At 44.1% G+C, this 20,239-nt stretch overlaps 1 protein-coding gene across 1 annotated transcript; it reads right to left on the reverse strand.

Moving 5' to 3' along the window:
• Positions 1-2,881: 2,881 nt before the first annotated feature.
• Positions 2,882-11,097, reverse strand: FAM217A (family with sequence similarity 217 member A). The gene is given in 9 exon segments (XM_059940627.1): positions 2,882-4,381; positions 6,758-6,825; positions 6,923-6,997; positions 7,632-7,645; positions 7,813-7,897; positions 8,999-9,124; positions 10,077-10,238; positions 10,471-10,633; positions 11,030-11,097. Coding segments are annotated over 6 exon segments (1,506 nt in total). The 5' UTR covers positions 9,047-9,124; positions 10,077-10,238; positions 10,471-10,633; positions 11,030-11,097; the 3' UTR covers positions 2,882-3,165.
• Between the last annotated feature and the right edge of the window lie 9,142 nt (positions 11,098-20,239).

The following is a 20,239-nucleotide window of genomic DNA, read 5'->3' on the forward strand; positions in this document are numbered from 1 at the left end:
CCCCTCCGTGGTGAGTTTTTCTCCTCACCCGTTTGTATGTGTTGCCTGTTTTCCCCCATTGTTCTACGCGGTGCCTCGTTCTAGGGACTCGGTTTAAGCACCGGAAAGAGAATCCCAGCGACTCTGCTTTAACCACGTGCTCGTGACATGTTACATAATTACTAGTCCCTTTGCCTCATAACTGAAGTCAGCAATGCTGCTCACGGTTTTTACATAACTAACATTTAGAGCAATTTGGGACTGTTAACCGAAAACTATCCAGTAGGTGTTTCAGTTCTTTTCTTTTTAAATTTTTTTTTTTCTTTAGGTCCAATGGCATCCTAAATAAAACAGTCTGGTTATGTCCCCAATAAGAAATTTGCCGTTACCCACCTCTAAGACATTAAAGCCCAGAATCCGTGTTCCCGCACCCCTCACTCCAAGAGATGAAATCCTTCAGTGCAGGATTCTCACGGAGCCCCCGGCAGACGCTCCTCCACGCCTCCTGCGCCCCGTCCCCCGCGCCCGCTCCGGAAGCCAGGGTGTACGTGCCTTACTCCACACCGCGTCCCCGGTGCCCGGCTCGTGCCTCCCGAGAGGTGGGACGCGGTCTATCGTGAGCTGTCACATCCGGTGACAGTCCAGTGCCGGGGCAGCCCACTCCAGCCACTGCCCTCCTGTGCCCTTCCTACTCTCCCTGATAACGTGCCTGAATTTGCCAGGCACTTCATTCAGTTGATCTCACGTGATTATATGAGATAAAAGGTATCCTACTCGCTTTACAAATTGGGTAAGTGAAGAACAGAGAGGTTAGGGAACCTGCCTGAGGAGTTGGGGCTGTTAGTGGCGGAGCCTGGGAGCGAGTGCTCGCAGCTGCTGTGCGAACGTCACAAGCCTCTGTGATGGGAGAAGTCCACTCCAGTCAAACACCTTAAAGGGTGTCTACCACCTGCCAGGCAGTGACCGGGCTGCAGCAGTGGACAAAATGCATGTCCCTTCCTGAAGGGTTTACAAGTAAAAATTAGATCATTCCAGCTCTAAAGGTGAGGGGCTAAAAATCGAAACACGTAAAGAGGGAAGAAATGAGAATGGATACAAAGGGCTGGTACGTAAGGTTCAGGACTCAGAATTGTAGGCAAGAGTAAAGAGAGCTAGCTGGTGGAGGAAACGAGGAAGGTCACTGCAGGTTGGAACTGAGTGAAAGTACAAGTCCATGTCTGTATTACAATCTGTGAACGGGATGTTATACCATTTGGCTAACGACACTAATTATATGGGATTTAGGTTAAAGTCTATTATAATAAGGGATCCTGAACAACTAAGTTTATTTGTTATTGCTGTTGATGAGGTTCCAGAATGTTCTTTGAAATTAACCTAAAAGCTAAGCATACTCTGACCCCTGCCTCTAAATACTATTTGAGCCTTGTTCTTTTCCTAATGATAGAATAGAGGAAACAAGCTACCTCTTGTTTCAAACAAGTTGCCTCTTCAACATTTATTTCAATTGTACTTTAATTCATCTCACCCATCCCTAATTCAAATATTCCATCTTATTTAGGGGGATGATATACAAAAGCTTAATACTGACTGCCTTAGTTGGGGGGAGGAGTTTGGGGGTGGGAAGAAGCCTTTCCCTTTCGGTAATGTTTGAAGTTTTTATCAAGTGTGTGTGTTTTTTTAACATTTAATAAAAACTAATTTGAACTCACTAACCATCCACTAAAACCAAAGCCCACTACCCCCCAAAATATCCAAACTCTGATCCATGCATGTTACATCAGGTTTTCCCCTTTACAGTGTTTTTCAAGTATGTTCCAAGAACCACCTGCAATAAAATCACCTGGGATGCCTTTTTCTGCAAAGTGGATCCCTGGGCCCGACTCCCAAAGATTCTGTTTCCGTAGGCCTCCAAGAGAAACCAGGACTCTACTTTTTTGTTTCCTTGATTCTTAAGTACAGTAAAGTGTGTCAATTACATAGTTTCCCTTTTTCACCAGTTAATGACTTAAGCTTTAGCTGTTTGAGCTTCATCTAACCAAGGTTAACACTTCCAGCAACAAAGAGCCATCGGGAAAAATTCCATGAACAAGAGATTTGGGCTGCTCTGTGGACAGTGACCTCTTCCCGTTTTCCTTCAATATCCTAAAACTACTGGATCTGAGGGAAGTGGGTTGTTTCAAGCCTAAACATGTAGCTAGGCCCCAAAGAGAAATGATCTTGCTTTCATGTATATGACAAAGGGCCTGGGGAAGGGAAAGTTTCTAAGGATTCATGGGAGGACCTAGAGGATCTTGTATGTTAATTTAACAAACTGGCAACTTCTTTAGCTTTTAATGGCCAAGCAAATACCCAAAGTTTAGGTCAAAATGACAGACAAAGGAGATTTGTCGAGATGGGAAGGGAAAGAAGAAAGGGTACCTGTGGAGGAAAAAAAAATCTCTGAGAGAGACAAACACCACATGATGTTACTTACATGTAGAATCTTAAAAAATGATGCAAATGAACTTACTTGCAAAACATAAACAGACTCACAGACACAGAAAACAAATTTATGGTTACCAAAGGGGAAGGGATAAGTTAGGAGTTTGGGATTAACAGATACACGCTACTATATATAAAATAGATACACAACAAGGACCTAATGTATAGCACAGGGAACTATATTCAATATCTTGTAATAATGGAAAAGAATCTGAAAAAGTATATACATATATATGTATAACTGAATCACTTTCCTGTGCACTTGAGACTAACACAACATTGTAAATCAACTATACTTCAATTAAAAACAGAAAAAAAATCACTGGCTCTTATGATTGTTTAATAGAACAGAATAAAAGAATAATTGTACCAGCGATAAGTGTATTATGCCATTTATTGATGATGGAATTATACTGGGAAACAATCACAACAAAAGAACCATCTTGAATAGAATGGCTTTCTAAGTGAAACAATCCTTTGAAACATAACATGTAAGAGACTCAAATATGTCATCAGGGAAGCCCTTGGTTTATATGTAGACATCTCAGCCGTGACTGTCACAAGTTCCACTCCACAGCACATTCAGGAATATTGTGTGTGTGCGTGTGTGTGTGTGTAATACCTGTATCTCGGAATAAGGAACCATATTTTAGCCAGGCTTCTTGGAATAGACTTGCTCACGTTGAGATGCAGGAAAGAAAAGAGTTATTTTTGGTCAATGGGTGAGCACTTATCCTTAGCTGTCAACGAAGGTGATTAACAGTTTAGCTTCTGAATACAGAATGGTCTGTTCAGTACCATGTCTTTTCGGTAAAGTTTCTTTCTGGTCCTTGGTGGTGCCTTAATTTCTTCCCTCTGATTTTCAGGAAAAGACAGAGGTATAGGTGAAACTGGTGTAGGAGACTTTGGTGGCAGACATCTGGTTGAGACCATTTTAACCAGCAACTGAGTTGTCTGGGCAGGAGCAGGCTTGGCTGAGAGTTCTTGGCATGGGTTTAAAATGGAGACCTTGGGGTTCTTAAAGTCGTCGTAAGCTGCAATCACCTGTTTTGTGGTGGGTGAGGTTTTCAGAGCTGGTCTAGAATTCCACCTGTATTTCCCAGCACGGCTGCAATTCCACTTGGGAGCATTGTATTCAAGCTTGCAAGAACCAGAATTGGTTTTCCTTTCCTCATGACTTTTCTCTACACAAGTTGGCTGAAGACCCACAGAGTCGGAAGGTTTGGGCTGTCTCATTTTGGGTGCAGCTTTGGAGGAAGCAGGTCGTTCGGCGGCTAAGGGAGCACAGAAGGACGTCTGCAGTCTCGGCCGTTCTCTCTGAATAGTCACGCGCTGCAATCTCTCCATGTCCAGTAAACGAGCTACCAAATGTTCCAGAGAGCTGTCTAGGGACTCCATTGTCATTTTCCAATTTTCAGATTTTGAGATGGCTAATTTGTGCAAGTCCAGGGTATTGAAAGGAGGGGGAAGAAAATCAGGATATGGAAATACTTCACTTGGTTCTTCTGTGAAAGAGTCTTCAACATTTTCTATTGTTTCTGGCTTTAAGTTCAGGTCCATCTTTTTAAAACAGCTGAGTAAAGTATCGTTTGCTTTTTCATTTTCTGATAAATCACTTTCATCTGTTAAATTTTCTTCCACACTGCTGTTTCCATACTTCAGATTCCAATTTGGCGCAGTTAAAAGTTCGCCACTGTTGTTTCCTAGAGTTGAGCATAAATTAATATGAGGCTCATTTCTGTCCTTAAAAAAGTCTCCATCAGCATAAGGCCAGCAGTGACTTAATGGCGTCTGCAGGGCAGGGTAGGAGCCAACTGGTTTGTCCACCGAAGCACTTGTCAGTGAGTGGTTCACAGCGAAGAGCCTTATGCGATTACTGGTCACATTACAGCCAGTTTCCATTGAAGATTTTTTGAAATCCCTTAAAAAATGATTTATTTAATAAATGGTTGGTTGCCTAGAATTAAAATGCTATTAAAATGATAATGAATAAGAAACCTTTATCAAAGACGAGCTAATGTTTGGTTCCCAATGGCATACGTGTATCTATCTGTAACAGAAACATGTTAATTTTCAAATACGCTCTAATTATATACAGCTATATACATTTTTTAAAGTATAGATTAAAACAGTAACTGGGCATCCCTTTGTACATGCACAGGTGACTAGATCATTATACCTACAAATGGCTAACTGGCTATGAATGGCCACTAGGCTGAAAGTGTCTAATTATAGCTATTTGCCTATGAATATATTGTATGTTCAACTATGATGTCTGAAAAGGAGGCTATCCAACTCAAATTGAAATTATAGTGAAATGTTATTGACCCAGAATTAGATAAAAGGAAACTCTCAAAGAATGTAGTTAGGTTACTTAAGAAGGGCTTCTACTTTAGCCACTGTGGTTTTTTTAAAATTATTCTAACAAAAAAGGAAGCAAAACAATGTCTGTCAAACAAAAATTATCCCAGATATAGTCTATTGTAATTTTCATCGGATTGTGCTCTTTTATTTTAGGACTAATACTTCTAGGTATTATATTCAAATGAAAACTGCAAAAAAGCCAGGCCACAGAATACTGAGTTTACAGTTAGTATTTTTTTAAAGCTTACTAGAAATACTGCCATGGAAAGATCTGATGCGTTAATTGACATATTTATAGCCCCATTATCTTCCTGCTGCTTTTAAAGCGAATTTACACTAAAGACAACAAAGCAGTCTTGAAGGATTTTAAAGAGTACAGAAAATAATAAAAATTTATTTATTTAGCTAATAAATACTACAGGTTTACTGACTTGCCTCTGAAAAACCACAGGAAAATCACCTTAAATCTATAACTGGTAACAGACACAATCCATGTAGTACAGATAAAAAAAAAAAAAAAGCATGGAATCTGGATGTGGAAGACCTAAGCTTGAACCCCTTTGCCACCAACAAGCAAAATGGAAATTATAATACCCACCCTGGAGGTGGTCTAAGAGGCAGACAATTATATGAATGTACTTTGCAAATTGTTAAACACTAAATGAAGGCTATCGTGACTTTTATTCTCTTTCCTTGTTGACAGCATATTGAGGAGAAACATCTCAGTAGTTAAATGTCTCCCTGACCCCAAGCTTCCAACTCTGCACCATCACCAGACCTCCCCAGTATCAATCACGAACACCCACCAAACGCGTGATTCTGTTTAGTCCTCACAACAGCCCCATGAGGTCGGCAGTTCCATTCTCTACCTTTGACAGACGAGGGAACTGAGGCCCAGACTGGCTGAGGTCGCACATCTCGTAAGTGGTGGAGCTGGGATTAAACCCCGGCATTGGGTCCCACGTTCACGTCTCCAACCACTGCGCTCTGCCGACTCATTTACGTCCTCTCACTTCACTTGACCTCTTCCTTTGAGTTCCTTCTCGTAAAAGCAGGCTTCCTCCCCCCATCACCACCCGCATCCCCAGGACGTGAGTCACTACGATCCCCTTCCCGCCTCTTGGTTCTCCCCTCAGTGTTAGCGCTAGGTGAGCTGTGTCCCGAGCCGCACAGCGGAGAATCCTCAGCCGAACAGACAGCGGCTGTCCAGGGAACCACACAGTTGTTAAAAATGGGGAGAAAAGAGAGGAACGCAACTCAGCATCCCCGTTAAATAATACACTATGTAAAAGTAACACCCAGCGGTGCTTGATACATGTTAATTTCCACGGTGCTTGATACACGTTAATTTCCCAATAACAGTAACCTGCGTTTTGAAGAAGGCTTCTAGCTGCTTCTCACGCACACCAGAGTTTAAGAACCAAAAAGTAAGAATTCAAATCCCAGGAAGGGACTGAAGCAAGGAAGGGGGTCTGAGAGCATGAACCAAGCTTTCACATCCTGGTTCAACCGTCTGTCACTTGTCACCTGCTCCCATGTCCCCATCCGTAAAATAGGGACAATGGCAACAGCACCTCCCTTACAGGACTGTCCTGAGGGTTAAATGAGTTAATACGCGAAGGAACGAAAATCATTCCTGGCACGTGAATTATTACTTTCCTATTACGGCTCCTTTTCACTCCAACGAGAAGTCCGAACCCTCTCCATCTAGACCCTCCTTGTAAAGGCCCAGTCACCTCTTCACCACACACTGTGCTGTCTGCCAGCCACGTCCTATTTTAGGGCGCGTCTCTATAATTTCCCAGTACTTGCGCACAGTACTTTTCTCTTCTGGTTGTGTTTTTGGCCTCGTACTTCAGCTGAGCAGTTAACTCATCTGTATTTAGATTTATTTCAGTAATTTAGGGGTTTACAAACATAAATATTCTCTCACCTGTTTTCCGTGGCACTTCCTTTGCTGAGAGGATAACTCCATAACCGGAATATCCCTTGTTTACTATTCTAAGAACAGGAGAACCATGGGCAACATTTTAGTCAGTAACTGCATGCTTTTTTTAAAAAAAATAATACTTTCAGAGTGTGATGGATAAAACCCTACCTGTGTTGTTTTGGGAGCATGCTCTGACAAAGTAAGTTCCAGCATGAGTTGCTCTACTGGAATTTCCAAATGGTTCTATAAAGCAGCGGAAGACTTTTAAACACACGACATCTCTGTTCCCGACTCTTGTTCTAAGAATGTATAGTTCTTGTTCTAACCAAGCAATATATAGTAAAGTCCTATAATACTCCCTCATGTCCATATAAATGGTTTTTACTGACCTCAGTAGGAATTAGTATAATCTGTTTATAAACATCAACTAAACAGTGTTAACTAATAAGCCTTGACTATCATTAAGATTGTCTTTATTTTATTAAGTTAACTGTTTTATATTTTGATCAAAAAAAGTAAATGAAAGATTAATTTTTTTCACTACTTCAAAACAAAATATAACCATTTCAGCTGCTTCAAGATATCTTAAGGGCTGAGACCACTTCCCTTTTGGCAGTGACTGGAAAACATTATCTTTGCTACAATGTTAATTTCCATTTATAACACTGTTATGCTGAAAAAAAGTAATATAGTAAGATATTTAATGACCAATTTGCAGCCTTGTAAAATAGTAAATAAAGGCTTTGACTTGTTTGAAGAACTCTATAGAAATAAAATTTAAAAGTTTAACTTTGAGGAAAGAAATTTTCTTTAAGGAGCATACATGGTAATGTTAAAATGTTTTGTGAATTACTTAAAACCAAATATTTATCCTTACCTTGTTAATTTTGCCTGAAAGAATGTGTATGAAAAAAAAGACAATTAATAGGTACATAAAACTGGTGATATTCAAAACAAGCCCCCTTTAATATGAGTGGTTGTTCATATTGTAAATTAGAATATAAATTTTCATATATTTATAAATATAAGTATAAATAGACACATCGAGGATTTCTTACCACCTGTGGCACCATCCCTTTCAGGTGGGAAGTTTTTATTTTCAGGAACGGGTACTTCTGTATCCAAATTCCAGTGAGATAAGTTCTAAAACAATATTTGTTTTAGGATAAACTTAATGTAAGAAAACTTTAAAAGCTCAAATACATAATTTTACAAGTCCCTTGGTTAAAATATGACAAAAGGCACAAAGGTCCATGACCGGCCCCCTCCCTCCTATAAAGGACACTCAGCATTTGTGAGGAGGGGGCAATGCTCTCATCAAACTATTATCAGCTGGATAACTAACACCTCTTAGGAAATGAAAGGCTTTTATAAGAATTTATGATTTCATTCACAGTTTGTTAAAAATAATGGCACACAAGTTTTCAAAACTTGTGATTTAAAAGATATGATAAAACGTCCAGTTCACAATGGCACAGTCACCAGATTTTATATATCTGAGTACCAGATCTGAAAGAGTATAAGAATCTTTCCATCAACCGAACAAAATTCTCACATACTCCACACTGACCAGCCCACCTCTCATTCTAGACTCCAGACGCTGAGAAACACTTAGGAAATATTTTTTAAGGCAAAAAATGAATAAGGATAGGTACAATATCTATTGAGGATTTATGTTCCAGACACTGTGCTGAGTGGTATGCGGTAAAAGCATGGGGTGTGTGCAGGAGAGGGAGGTGATCGTTTATCCTGGAAAGGGAAAGTGAGGGATGAACTCAGTTTTTTTTTTTTTTAATCTCAAATGAGAAAATCCTTTGCAAACTAAACTCCAAGCAATATACAAATGAAAGGTAGTACTAGGTATTATCTCTGCACTAAGGAGAAACAGGGACAAATAAGCTTAAGTACAGGATGAGGATTTAATTGAGCCACAAGGAAGTTATCTCTCGATAGGAAGGAGAGTTGAACATTGGCACGTGGGCTGCAGATTATCTTTCTCCGGAGGTTCTCATGAAAAATAAAATTAACAAAATTCTCTGCTCTCTGAGATAACATGCATTGGATCTAGTCACCAGGGGAGCTCTTTAAAAATAATAGTTGAAAAAATGGCACAGATTCTGATTCAGTAGGATGAGGCCAGATATTTGTATTTTTAAAGCCTCCTGACAGATTCTCAAGCTTCTCTCAGCTCTGGAATCCTGGTTCCCTAAGGTACAAAATAACCTGTGAGAGAAATAGCCTTACCTTAACAGGATAAAGGGGAACTGATGAAAACCATGTTGTTGAGGTCATAGAATAAAAGTAACCAACTTCGTCAGCCAGTAAGGAAGGCTGTCAGTAGCCCGTGAAGTCAGCCAGACTGCAAACTGCCTACAGGGTGGGCATTGGTTCTACTATTTGATATCCACCTGCCTTACCAATATTTTTCACAAAACACGTGTGAGAAAATTTAAAAGGTGAGCACTGCCCGACGGTTCAAGGTGGCATGTTTCACCAAATCCAACTGCAATTAGAAATGCTTGGGGGATTTCCCTGGTGGCGCAATGGTTAAGAATCCGCCTGCCAATGCAGGGGACACGGGTTCGAGCCCTGGGCCGGGAAGATCCCACATGCCGCGGAGCAACCAAGCCCGTGTGCCACAACTACTGAACCCGTGCTCTAGAGCCCGTGAGCCACAACTACTGAGCCCACGTGCCACAACTACTGAAGCCCATGCGCCTAGAGCCCGTGCTCCGGAACAAGAGAAGCCACCGCAATGAGAAGCCCGTGCACTGCAACGAAGAGTAGCCCCCACTCGCCGCAACTAGAGAAAGCCCGCGCACAGCAACGAAGACCCAACGCAACCAAAAATAAATAAATAAATTAATTAATTTTTTTTTAAAAAAGAAATGTTTGGAGATTTACAAAGAAGCTGGTTAGCTTTTCCTTTGTTAAAAGACAAAAATTTTCTGGGAACTCTACTCAGTACTCAGTAATAACCTAAATGGGAAAAGAATTTGAAAAAGAATAGATGTTTATGTATAACTGAATCACTTTGCTGTACACCTGAAACTAACACAACATTGTTAACCAACTATACTCCAATATAGGATAAAAATTTAAAAAAAAAAAAAGAAAAAAGAAAAATTTCCATTCGGTATCCCAAATGCACCAAGAGGTGAAAGTACAAGCTGCTCCCAGAGGGAAAGCAGCGGGGGACGTGGCAGGAAGCCTCCGCGGAGTGAGGCCTTGACCGCCGGGGCTGCTCGCCGACGCTGCGCCCCCGGCAGCTGCCGCACCTCTCGGGAGACGGACGCGCGCAGCCTGGGGCCGCTGTCCTCACCATTTCTCCCCCCGTCCCGCTTCTCTGTTTCCGCACAATCCTGCACAGGTGGGGGCCAGGCACGCTGAGGGTACGGCACGAGGCTGATCTCAAAGAGCGCGTGAACTTCGGCTCCGCATCCAAAGGGGGTCAGGAGAAAGCGTAGGACGCGGGAGAGGGGGCCTGTGGGGTGAGGCGGGGTAGCAACAGGAAATTAACTGGAAGCCAGAGGCGATCAGACAAAAACGGGGGGCACAGAACAAGCCAGGTGGAAGGTCTAAGTGACAGAAGAGTAGGAAGTGAAGGTCTGAAGTGAGAAAGGAGATAATTTCAGACAGGACGATAAAACACAAATTAGAAAAAGTATGGTGAATTATCTGGAATTAAAACTCAGGGTCATGAACTCTGCTCTTACTGATTTAAGCCAGGTGCTCCGTTTGAAAGCAGGATGAACCTTACGCACGGGCACAGCCGACACTCCCACATGCCGCAGAGGTACCAAAAGGCCCACTGTTTTCCACCCGAACTATCCTGCTATGGCGCCCACTCCTGTTTAAGGCAGAAGTCTCCGAGAACTACTGTGTAAGAAAACAAGTGAAGCAATCTTTAAGGCGTTGCTTAAACGGATTAAGGCATTGCTTAGGGCATGGGTATCCGCAAAAAACCACAAACTGAAGCCACCGCAGTACTCAGTGTCTTTGCTAGTCGTTCACAACTGTTTGTCCCCTAGAGGAAGGGTGGGCCCTGAGGACGCGGAGAACGCAGCTCAGGGATGCTCTGCATCAGTAAGAACCGACCCACCTGCGCCGCGCCCGGGCGGAAGGAGCGGGAGGGAGGCGCGCGCGGGCGCGGGGGATGCGGCGCCGCGGGGTGTGCGGGGTGAGCGCCCGGCCCGGCCTCTGGGACGGGGACCCGGGGCGGGGCCGTGGGGGTGGGCGTCCGGCAGGTGCGGGCCGGGCCCAGCCGCCTCTTACCGCTCGGCGCCGCTGGCCCCCGGCTCGTCCCCGGCGGCGTCTCCGCGGGCGCTGCCGCCCCGAGGCCCCGGCCGCTCCGCGCGCACAGCCTCCGACTCGGCCCGCCTGCAGGGAGGACAGAGGGCAGCGCGCAGCCGGGATACGGCCGGCGGGGCCGCGACCCCGACCCCTGACCCCCGACCTCGAACCCACCCGCGGCCCCGCCCCTAGCCCCTCGCCCGACCCCTGACCCCCGCCCCTGGCCCCGCCCCCTCCCCCTCGCCGGACCCGGACACCAGACTCCGGCCCTGTCCCCGACCTTGAGCACAACCTCGCCCCCGGCCCCGGCCCAGACTACGCCGGGCCACGACCCTGATCCCGATTCCACCCCCGCCCCGGACCTCTCCTCGGACCCGGGCCCCGCCCCCAAGCCGGCCCCCGCCCCGCCCCGGCCCCGCCCCCGGCCCACGCCCCGCCCCCGCGCCACCAGGCCGGGCTGTGTGTCCAGTGCTGTCCACGCTGCCAACATGCAGTGTCCCCATAACTGACGTGAGAGCAGGAAGGTGTCCCCGCCGAGCGCAAGCCCGCCTCTGGGCGGGTCCTCATGAGTCCAGATTCGATTATATGACAAAGCACTGACATTTGAGCCAGAAATGGGGGTGGTACTAATGCATTCTGTGCGTGTAACACCCCAGTGAGGCTGGTAGTACTGGTTATGCCTATTTTATAAATGAGTTACCTGGGCCTTAAATATATTAAGTAAGTTTTCCCAACTTACAATTACTTGAAAAATAGTGAGTTGGGTAAGTGTGGGGTCCACGTATCCCCAGCTAACACTTCCTATAAATATATCTAGGTGGGAAAGATTTTTTCTGTTCCCTGGCTGGGAGACAGAAATGATGTGTGTATGTGTACATGTGTGTGTGCATTTCACATGTGTAGCTTACACTTCTCCCATCTTCCTTGCTCTCTGTTTCTGCTTTTACCTTTTGTTTCAGAACTTGAGATGCTTCCTGAGCCCTTTAAGTCCCTCTGAGACGTGTCATCCAGGAATACATCCTCCAAGATCCTCTTTTTCTTCCTTCACAGAACATACTCTTAAAAAGCCTCCTTTCCTATTATCGTCCCCGCTTGACACTTCTTCCTTCCTCTGGAAACTTTCTGAACGCTTTGCATCAGCATCAAAATCCTACTTCCTTCCTCCCCATCACTTGTTGAACTGATAAAGTTTTTAGCGTCGCACGTTTAACACTATGGTGACAGCACAGACCCTGCGCGGTATTCACGGGGAGCCAGGGGACAAGGGCCAGATGTGAAATGTCGTGGATATGGAGGAATGCAGGGAAACAACCAGAGAGCTTGGGTTGAGGCTGGTTCCAGTCTGGTTTGCCTCTAGACCAGCCTTGAGAGCCAAGGCATGAGTTGGACGTAGGCTGTTTTCCATAGCAGCTCAAGTCTTCGGCCCAAGAGAATGCACTGTCCTTCTTGACCATCCCAAGGCCCCCGTGGGGATTCAGTTTTGAGTGGTAGCTTTAGCCTGTCTTACTTTGATCCTGTATCTCTTTATTAACCCAGTGAAGCAGGGCCAGGTTGACCCTGTCTCATGGCATTTAACAAACTCTTCTGTCAGTTACACCAGAGGTGGTCTGAATGGGTGGAAGAGAAGGAAATCCTAGGAAATCCAATCACCTAGTGGATAAGATGCCTTGCTGCCCACCTCGGTTTTTCCTGCTGTGACAAAGGTGACAACATTGACCACCAATAACTCTTTTAGAAAGCACTTTGATGTACATTCCTTTTCATTGTCCAGGTTTATGCAAAACGTCAGGAACAACAGTGCTTGCTTTCGATCAGTAGTTATTCTGGAGGGAAAAGCTCTCTATTTCAGCCTCCCTCTGTCAATCCCTTTCATGGTTTACATTTCCATGCATTTGTCTCCACCTCCCTTGATTTTCCCTCCAGTATTGCCAAGCTCATGGCTGCTCGTGTTCTACAGTAGAATCTTGTGCAGCGTAATTAGATACATGTTTTCAGAAAGTCAGGACAATCTTTTCTAATTAACAATGTGCATTTTTGTTCTCGAATAAGATGCTAAGTCAGTGGGAAACATTCCAATTTAATTATGGGCAATTTGTATTCCGTATATTTAGATAACTAGTCTTTCCCATGGCCAATCATATTTATCCCCAATTTCGGACTCCATTTCTGTGAGCGTTTACCTTAAATAGCCTAACTTTCTTGTCTGTGTATAATTCTGCTCTGAGAAATATACATGGAAATGTTTTTAGTTAGAAGTTGTGTTTTTGTTTTAAAAATTAACCTTTAACACTTTTCTCCCTTATTTGGGAGGCCTCCATTTTGTCGCAAAAATATAAGAAATCTTGATTAAAATCTATTTATTCCCAGAAGGCATGTGATAGTGATGTATATCAATATATTTCCAGATGTAAGATGAACGCAAACATCAGTAAATTCGACATCTGCATCTGTTGCAGCTCGGGCTTTTGAATCAGTTCTCAATCATATATTTCCATGTTTAGATTTTTCTGCAAGATTTGATTTCTGCAGTCCAAGTTGCTTTATACCTCTTCCTGTCCTTCAGATGCCTATTCTCTCTAGCTGTGTTTTCTTAGCCTTATATCACGAATTCACTTTGAATTTTGGTTTGGGTTTCAGGATCAGAACTTACTTTCTGGTGCCAGGAAAGCTGTAGCTTGGATCCTCTTTCTGATAGCTGGGACCTTCCCATCTCATCTGCTTGGAATGGAATGCTCTCTTTAGGATGCTCTCTTTCAGAAACTTTGAGATGATCTTTTCTCTTTGGATGTTACTGAATACCCTGCCTTCTGGAAGCCAGCTGATCTTGTCACATCCACCGTGGCAGAGCGGGAGGGGAAGGAGTTCGGGAGACACGACAGCCCTCTTTGGAATAAAAAAAGGAATTGCCGTTTACCTAAGAGTTGTGAGTAAGAGATCAGCCTACCTAGAAAAACAACCCAGAGTCCTGCAGCTGCTCTGCTGTGGGATCAGTTTAGTTAATAACACACGGCACCTGCACGGGGCTGCTGGCCTTCAGAGCAGTTCAGCGTCATCACAGTAAGAGAAGGAGCACGGGCTGAGGAGGAGTCTTTCTGATCTTTTCTTGGGAGAAAATAACACTTGATCACAAATTCAGTTTTGAAAGGTCAATATACCTACCGGTCACTGAAGAGTAGAACTGTAAATAAGAGGAGTTCGAAGCAAGATACACAATGGAAGGTTTTGTCTCAGCAGCAGCACCGCAGGCTGAGACCTGTTTGGCTGCTGTGAAGATCACACAGCTAGTTAGCAGCTGGGCTCAGCAGCCTCTACTCTCAGGTAAGACTGTCAACTCCCACCCCCGACAGCGTTCTTGCCATTGCACCGTAATCAGGGAAAATGAATGAGATTTGACTCCTTGAAGAAGACGTACCCATGGCAGGAAACATTTCTCCCTTGGACAGTTTATTTAAAAATAAACGTGATCATTGTGGCCTCCTGATTTCAGCCAAGGTCAATAAACTTCAGATCGCTAGAAAGAGTCCAACAGTTGTTATTTAGATCAATGGTTAAGAACATATGGATCAAATAGAGAACAGACTTGTGGCTGCCAAGGGGGAGGAGGGTAGGGGAGGGATGGAGTGGGAGTTTGGGATGAGCAGATGCAAACTATTATATATTGGATCGGTAAAGAACAAGGTCCTACTGTATAGCACAGGGAACTATAGTCAATATCCTATAATAAACCATAATGGAAAAGAATATGGAAAAGAATGTATATATATGTATAACTGAATCACTTTGCTGTACAGCAGAACTTAACACATTGTAAATCAACTATACTTCAATAAAATGAATTAAAAGAAACATATGGGTCAACTTATGTGGATTGAAAAAAATCGATTTTAATAGATCACTTCCTTGGCCTGTTGAATGTCTTAAGACATGGTTTGTTCCTTCCTATTTATGTAAATGAGGATTTAGAGTAATCTACCCAAATCTGCTTGGAAGATAGAAACTTCTGGCTACCAGAATATTCTACCCACCTCACCTCCACCAATTCCCTTCTCGCTCCAAAAACACCCATGAAATGATGAGAATCACATTCTATTCCAGTAGTTCTCGTTAGTTCTATACCATATTTTAAATATAGTTCTATTTAAAGTATGCCTTTGTGTTTACTTTTTAAAGTTTTACTTTTTTTTTAACTTATTTATTGGAGTATAATTGCTTTACATTGTTGTGTTAGTTTCTGCTGTATAACAAAGTGAATCAGCTATATGCATACATATATCCCCATATCTCTTCCCTCTTGCGTCTCCCTCCCACCCTCCCTATCCCACCGCTCTAGGTGGTCACAAAGCACCGAGCTGATCTCCCTGTGCTATGCAGCTGCTTCCCAGTAGCTATCTGTTTTACATTTGGTAGTGTATATATGTCCATGCCACTCTCTCACTTCGTCCCCGCTTACCCTTCCCCCTCCCCGTGTCCTCAAGTCCATTCTCTACGTCTGCGTCTTTATTCCTGTCCTGCCCCTAGGTTCTTCAGAACCTTTTTTTTTTTTTTTTTAGATTCCATATATATGTGTTAGCATACGGTATTTGTTTTTCTTTTTTCTGACTTACTTCACTCTGTATGACAGACTCTAGGTCCATTCACCTCACTACAAATAACTCAATTTCATTTCTTTTTATGGCTGAGTAATATTCCATTGTATATATGTGCCACATCTTCTTTATCCATTCAATTAAGAAGTGGAATTTTGTATCTCCTGTGCTGGGCACCATGATACCATCATGATTTTTTTACAGCCCTGGCCGAGGGTTTTTAAGTTTGGTAAAAAGCTGGCAAGCACTCCCAGCCTTTGCCGCGGCACCCTTGGCTCACGTGGCTTTCACCATTCCTGACCACTGTGGAGTGTGATTGTCTAGCCAGTTCACAGAACAGAGCAGTTACGGTGAGCCTGGCTTGGAACACGCTGAAACGAAGGAGACGCTCTAACAGACCTCATTGTTTACATTTTTGTCCCAAATCTGGGAGTAGTCCTTGGCAACTTCTGTCTTTTTTGGGGGCTGTGCTCTCAGGTGTGGTGGTTTAAGATTATTTAGTACGTCTACTGTCCCCTGCTTTTCTTTGTTTCTTTTTGTTTTTTGATTTCTTAATTTTTTAAATTTATATCTTATTTTTAAAAATTGAAGTATCGTTGATTTACAGTGTTGTGTTAGTTTCAAGTGTACATCAAAGTGATTCCGTTAGACATATATATATACACATATCTATTCTTTTTCATATTCTTTTCCATTTAGGTTATTACAAGATATTGAGTATAGTTCCCTGTGCTATACAGTAGGTCCTTGTTGTTTCCCTGTTTTATCTTTCCTCTGCTTTTGGTCCACAATGAAGAATGGCTTCTACAGTAAAGCCAGAGCTGAGAATTTTTGTTTGTTTACTTTTGTTTCCTTGGTGTTAGTTTGGACATGAGAATAAGAAGCAGGTGAGCTTCTTACCTGTGTTAATCTGGACATTTCCCCGGTTGTGGACGAGGAAGCTCTTTCCCCAGTTCCGCTTGAGAACTGCGCTGATGTAACCACACTCCCTCAGGGCCGGGTCGGTCTGTGGAGCCTAAATTATGTTCACACAGGGTGCACGGGGCCCAATGGGAAAATAACACTGATGTGTGCCCACCGGGTCCCCCTTTCCTTTAGGAAAGCACCCCGTCTTCCTCAGATACTGTCCATGTCCAGACAGGAAACTGGGGTTTCTGCCTACAACCCCTGTCAGACTTGGGATATTTGTGAAAGGCTGATTTCCTCTGGTGGGAAGATGCAGGGTGAGCTGCCGGTTCCAGGCTAAGCTCTGGGCCATTGTGACCATCGGAACACTCAGGAGTCAGAGACCAGAAGACAGTTTCCATGGTACCTTCCTGGAGATGAAGGAAAGCTCGGAGAGAGAGCACTTGCGAGGGACTCCAGCCTTCAAGTTCTCCGTGAATTCTTCTCCGTAACTTAACGGGCCAGCATGGGAACAGCCAGGGACAATCAAGTTGAACTGAAACTCCCACTCCTTGAAAAACCTAAGACCCCGAAAAACTATAACCATCCTGAGGTTCTCCGTCACACCTTTGAGACTCTGTCTAACCTTCACAAGCTGCTTCCAAATCGTATGATGGAGCTGCTCTTTTCCTACAAGAGTGCAGAAGACAAGAAAAAATGTATGTGGGCAGAGGGTAGGTGCCAACTCTTTAGAAAGCGTACACTTTGTCGTGGTACCCACGGCCCCTCCTTTAGCCACGAGTGAGAATTCAGTCTTAGAGAGCAGGTGTGGTCCATCCTTGAGACCCATGGCCCATCTTGATCGTGCTGTGGGACCCCCTGCTCAGGGCTCATGTGCAGTTTACCCACACACTGACTTGACTTTCCCATCGCCTCCTCAGGTTCCTTCTGTTTAAGTTGGTCTTTTATGAACCAAGATAGTTCTGTCACTCTTCTTCAGGCAGAGCGTACCCGTGGAAAGATGGAAAGGGGACTGAATGGGAGATACCAGTAAATGTACAATTTCAGCTTTAGATCTGATTTTAAGATTAGTGAGAGAACTTCCCAGTTGAAGGTCAGGCTTTGAAGTTTATTCCCTGGCTCTATTTCCTACTCCTCCTTTCTGTCACCAGGATTGTACCACCCCTAGGGAAATGCTGGCCATCTCCCCGGGGCATTCTAGGCAAACTTTGCCTTTCACAGTATGGAGTGGGCTGCCCCCTCCGGATTCTGACCCAGAGGGTGATAATGGCTGACTCACAGAGCTGGGTGCAGCCTGCCTCCTGGGGGGTTCAAGGCCAAGTGAAGGGCAGAGGGAGATGGCAGCCACTTGTGCCCCAAGAACTTAGGGAGCAAAGTAGCAGCTGCCACAGTGATTAATACACAAGTCCTGGGTAGGAAGGTGGGTATTGGGGTAATGATTTTAAAACATTATGGCCAATTTGGTCATTTGTATTCTAATTAATCCCTAATCCCTGAATCCACAGTATTGTGAATCAATTGCAAGATCCAGATTACACTAAAGATTACCTAAAAATCATCAAGAAAAATGTAAGCAGCCTAATAGAATAGATAAGCGTTATAGACAGGCAGTTCACAAGATGAAACACAAGCCGTCAATAGGCATGAAAGATATTCAAGCACTCTGGTAATCAAGGAAGTAAAAGATAAACCAAGGAGATCCTTTTAGGCTATCATCGTGGTAAAATTTAATAATAAACATGTGGGGAAGTTAGTATCCTCACAATTGATGGCATGTTCCTTGATTCAGGCTCTTTCAAAGAAACTGTCAAAATTTTAAATGTATGTTGCTGGCTTATTGAATGAGTTGAATTTGGTAAAGAGTAAGCAGAACGTAATTTTCTTCTTCTCACAACTGCCGCCTTGTACCCATTCTGTTGATCTTCGCTCATCACCTTTGGGTGAAATTACAAGCAGATCTCATAGCTTTCCTGGTCATGCTCAGGTAATAAAAAGTCCTCCCTTACAGCCAAACTCTAAACCCTCGTCCAGTTTGAAGGCTCTCTGCTCTCCACTTCACCGGCCTGATTTAAACTCAGAAACTGGCAGCAGGTCGGGCCATGTGCCGGATTTCTTCTTCTTGCTCTGCCCCCTCCCTTGGTGGCTACTCTTAGGTTGACAAGGATGAGGGTGGGAGGAATGGGAAAACTTTTCCTCGATTGGAGAAACATCACGTTGTCATCTGTCATTTGTGGTCTCTGGAGGGTGGCTGCCTTCAATAGCTGACATTTTCTCTCCGTGGCATTTGTGTGGGTTCTTTGGGGGCTTCCACTGCTGGGGGTCTCACCTGCACAGCCTCCTGCTGACCTCTCCTCCACCCCACCGCCGCCCTAGCGTTGGCACGGTACAATTCCATCCTACTTCATCCCAGATTGCGTCAGCCTTTAACAAAGTCCTCTTGAATCCTATGCAAGATAACTCAAAGCTGACTCCTTTCTGGGAGCTCGGAGGAAATTTGACCCCTGTCCTCTGACCTTCACCCGGTTGGTGAAAGTATAGCTAGTTTCCTGCACTGACCTCTTTTCTCTGTGGGCACAGGCAGCTGCGGTCCCAGCCCTTTACCATTAGACCTTTCTGGGTGTTACGGGTTGAACTGTGTGCCCCCAAAGATATGTCTAAGTCCAAACCCTCAGTATCCCGGGATGTGACCTCATTTGGAAATAGGGTCTTTACAGAGGTACAGATGTGATTAAGTTAAGATGAAGTCATACTGGAGCAGGGTGGGTTCTTAATCCAATATACTGGTCCTTATAAGAAGACAGAGACACACAGGGAGAAGATGGCCACGTGACGACAGAGGCAGAGATTGGAGTGATCCATCTGTAAGTCGAGGAACACCGAGGATCCCCCGCAAACCCGAGAAACTGGGAAGAGGTGAGGAAGAATTCTCTCCTAGAGGCTTCAGAGGGAACACAGCCCTGAAGACACCTTCCTTGGCTCTGGATCTCCAGCCTCCAGGCTGTTAGACGATACATTTGTTGCTTAAGCCCCCAGTTTGTCATACTGCTTTATGGCAGCCCCAGGACACTAATACACCAGGTGTCAGGGGACGCAGCCCGGCTCACGTAGTTCTCTTAAAGTACCTTCATTTGCCAGGGGGAGGGGGAGATGCTACAGTACCCAGCACTACAACAGCTTTGCCTAAAGAAGTCTTCATGTGCCAAAGAATGTTTAGCTTTTTCTTAGACAGGTAAGTTTGTTGCTCATAGCTGGGTATCTGGCGCCACTGGATTTTTTCAGACTGTGTGGCCTTAGGACAAAACTGAGACAACAGAAAAATTCACATTTTAACATCCTGCTATATATGCGTGCCCTTCAACTTAGCAATTGCACTTCTAGTTAGTGTCCTAGAGGAATACTGGCACCCGTGCACACAGATGCAGGAACAAGGGTGTGTGCTGAAGCAATGTTTATAATGGTGAAAAACTGTAAACAGCCGAATGTCATTCAACAGCCGAATGGTTAAATAAACGGATACGTCGGTACCGTGGAATACTGTTAAAAAGAAAGTTGACATTAAAATATCTGTAAAACACACTGCAGAGTTTTAATAAACAAGCTGCAAAATAAGGAACAACGATTCCATTTTTGCCAAAAGAAGACTATGTATTTGTAAATGCAAATATGTATATAAATGCATAGAAAAGAGTTCCAGAAGGAG

This window comes from Balaenoptera ricei, chromosome 11, assembly GCF_028023285.1.
Source record: "Balaenoptera ricei isolate mBalRic1 chromosome 11, mBalRic1.hap2, whole genome shotgun sequence".
In the NCBI taxonomy this organism is placed as follows: domain Eukaryota; kingdom Metazoa; phylum Chordata; class Mammalia; order Artiodactyla; family Balaenopteridae; genus Balaenoptera; species Balaenoptera ricei.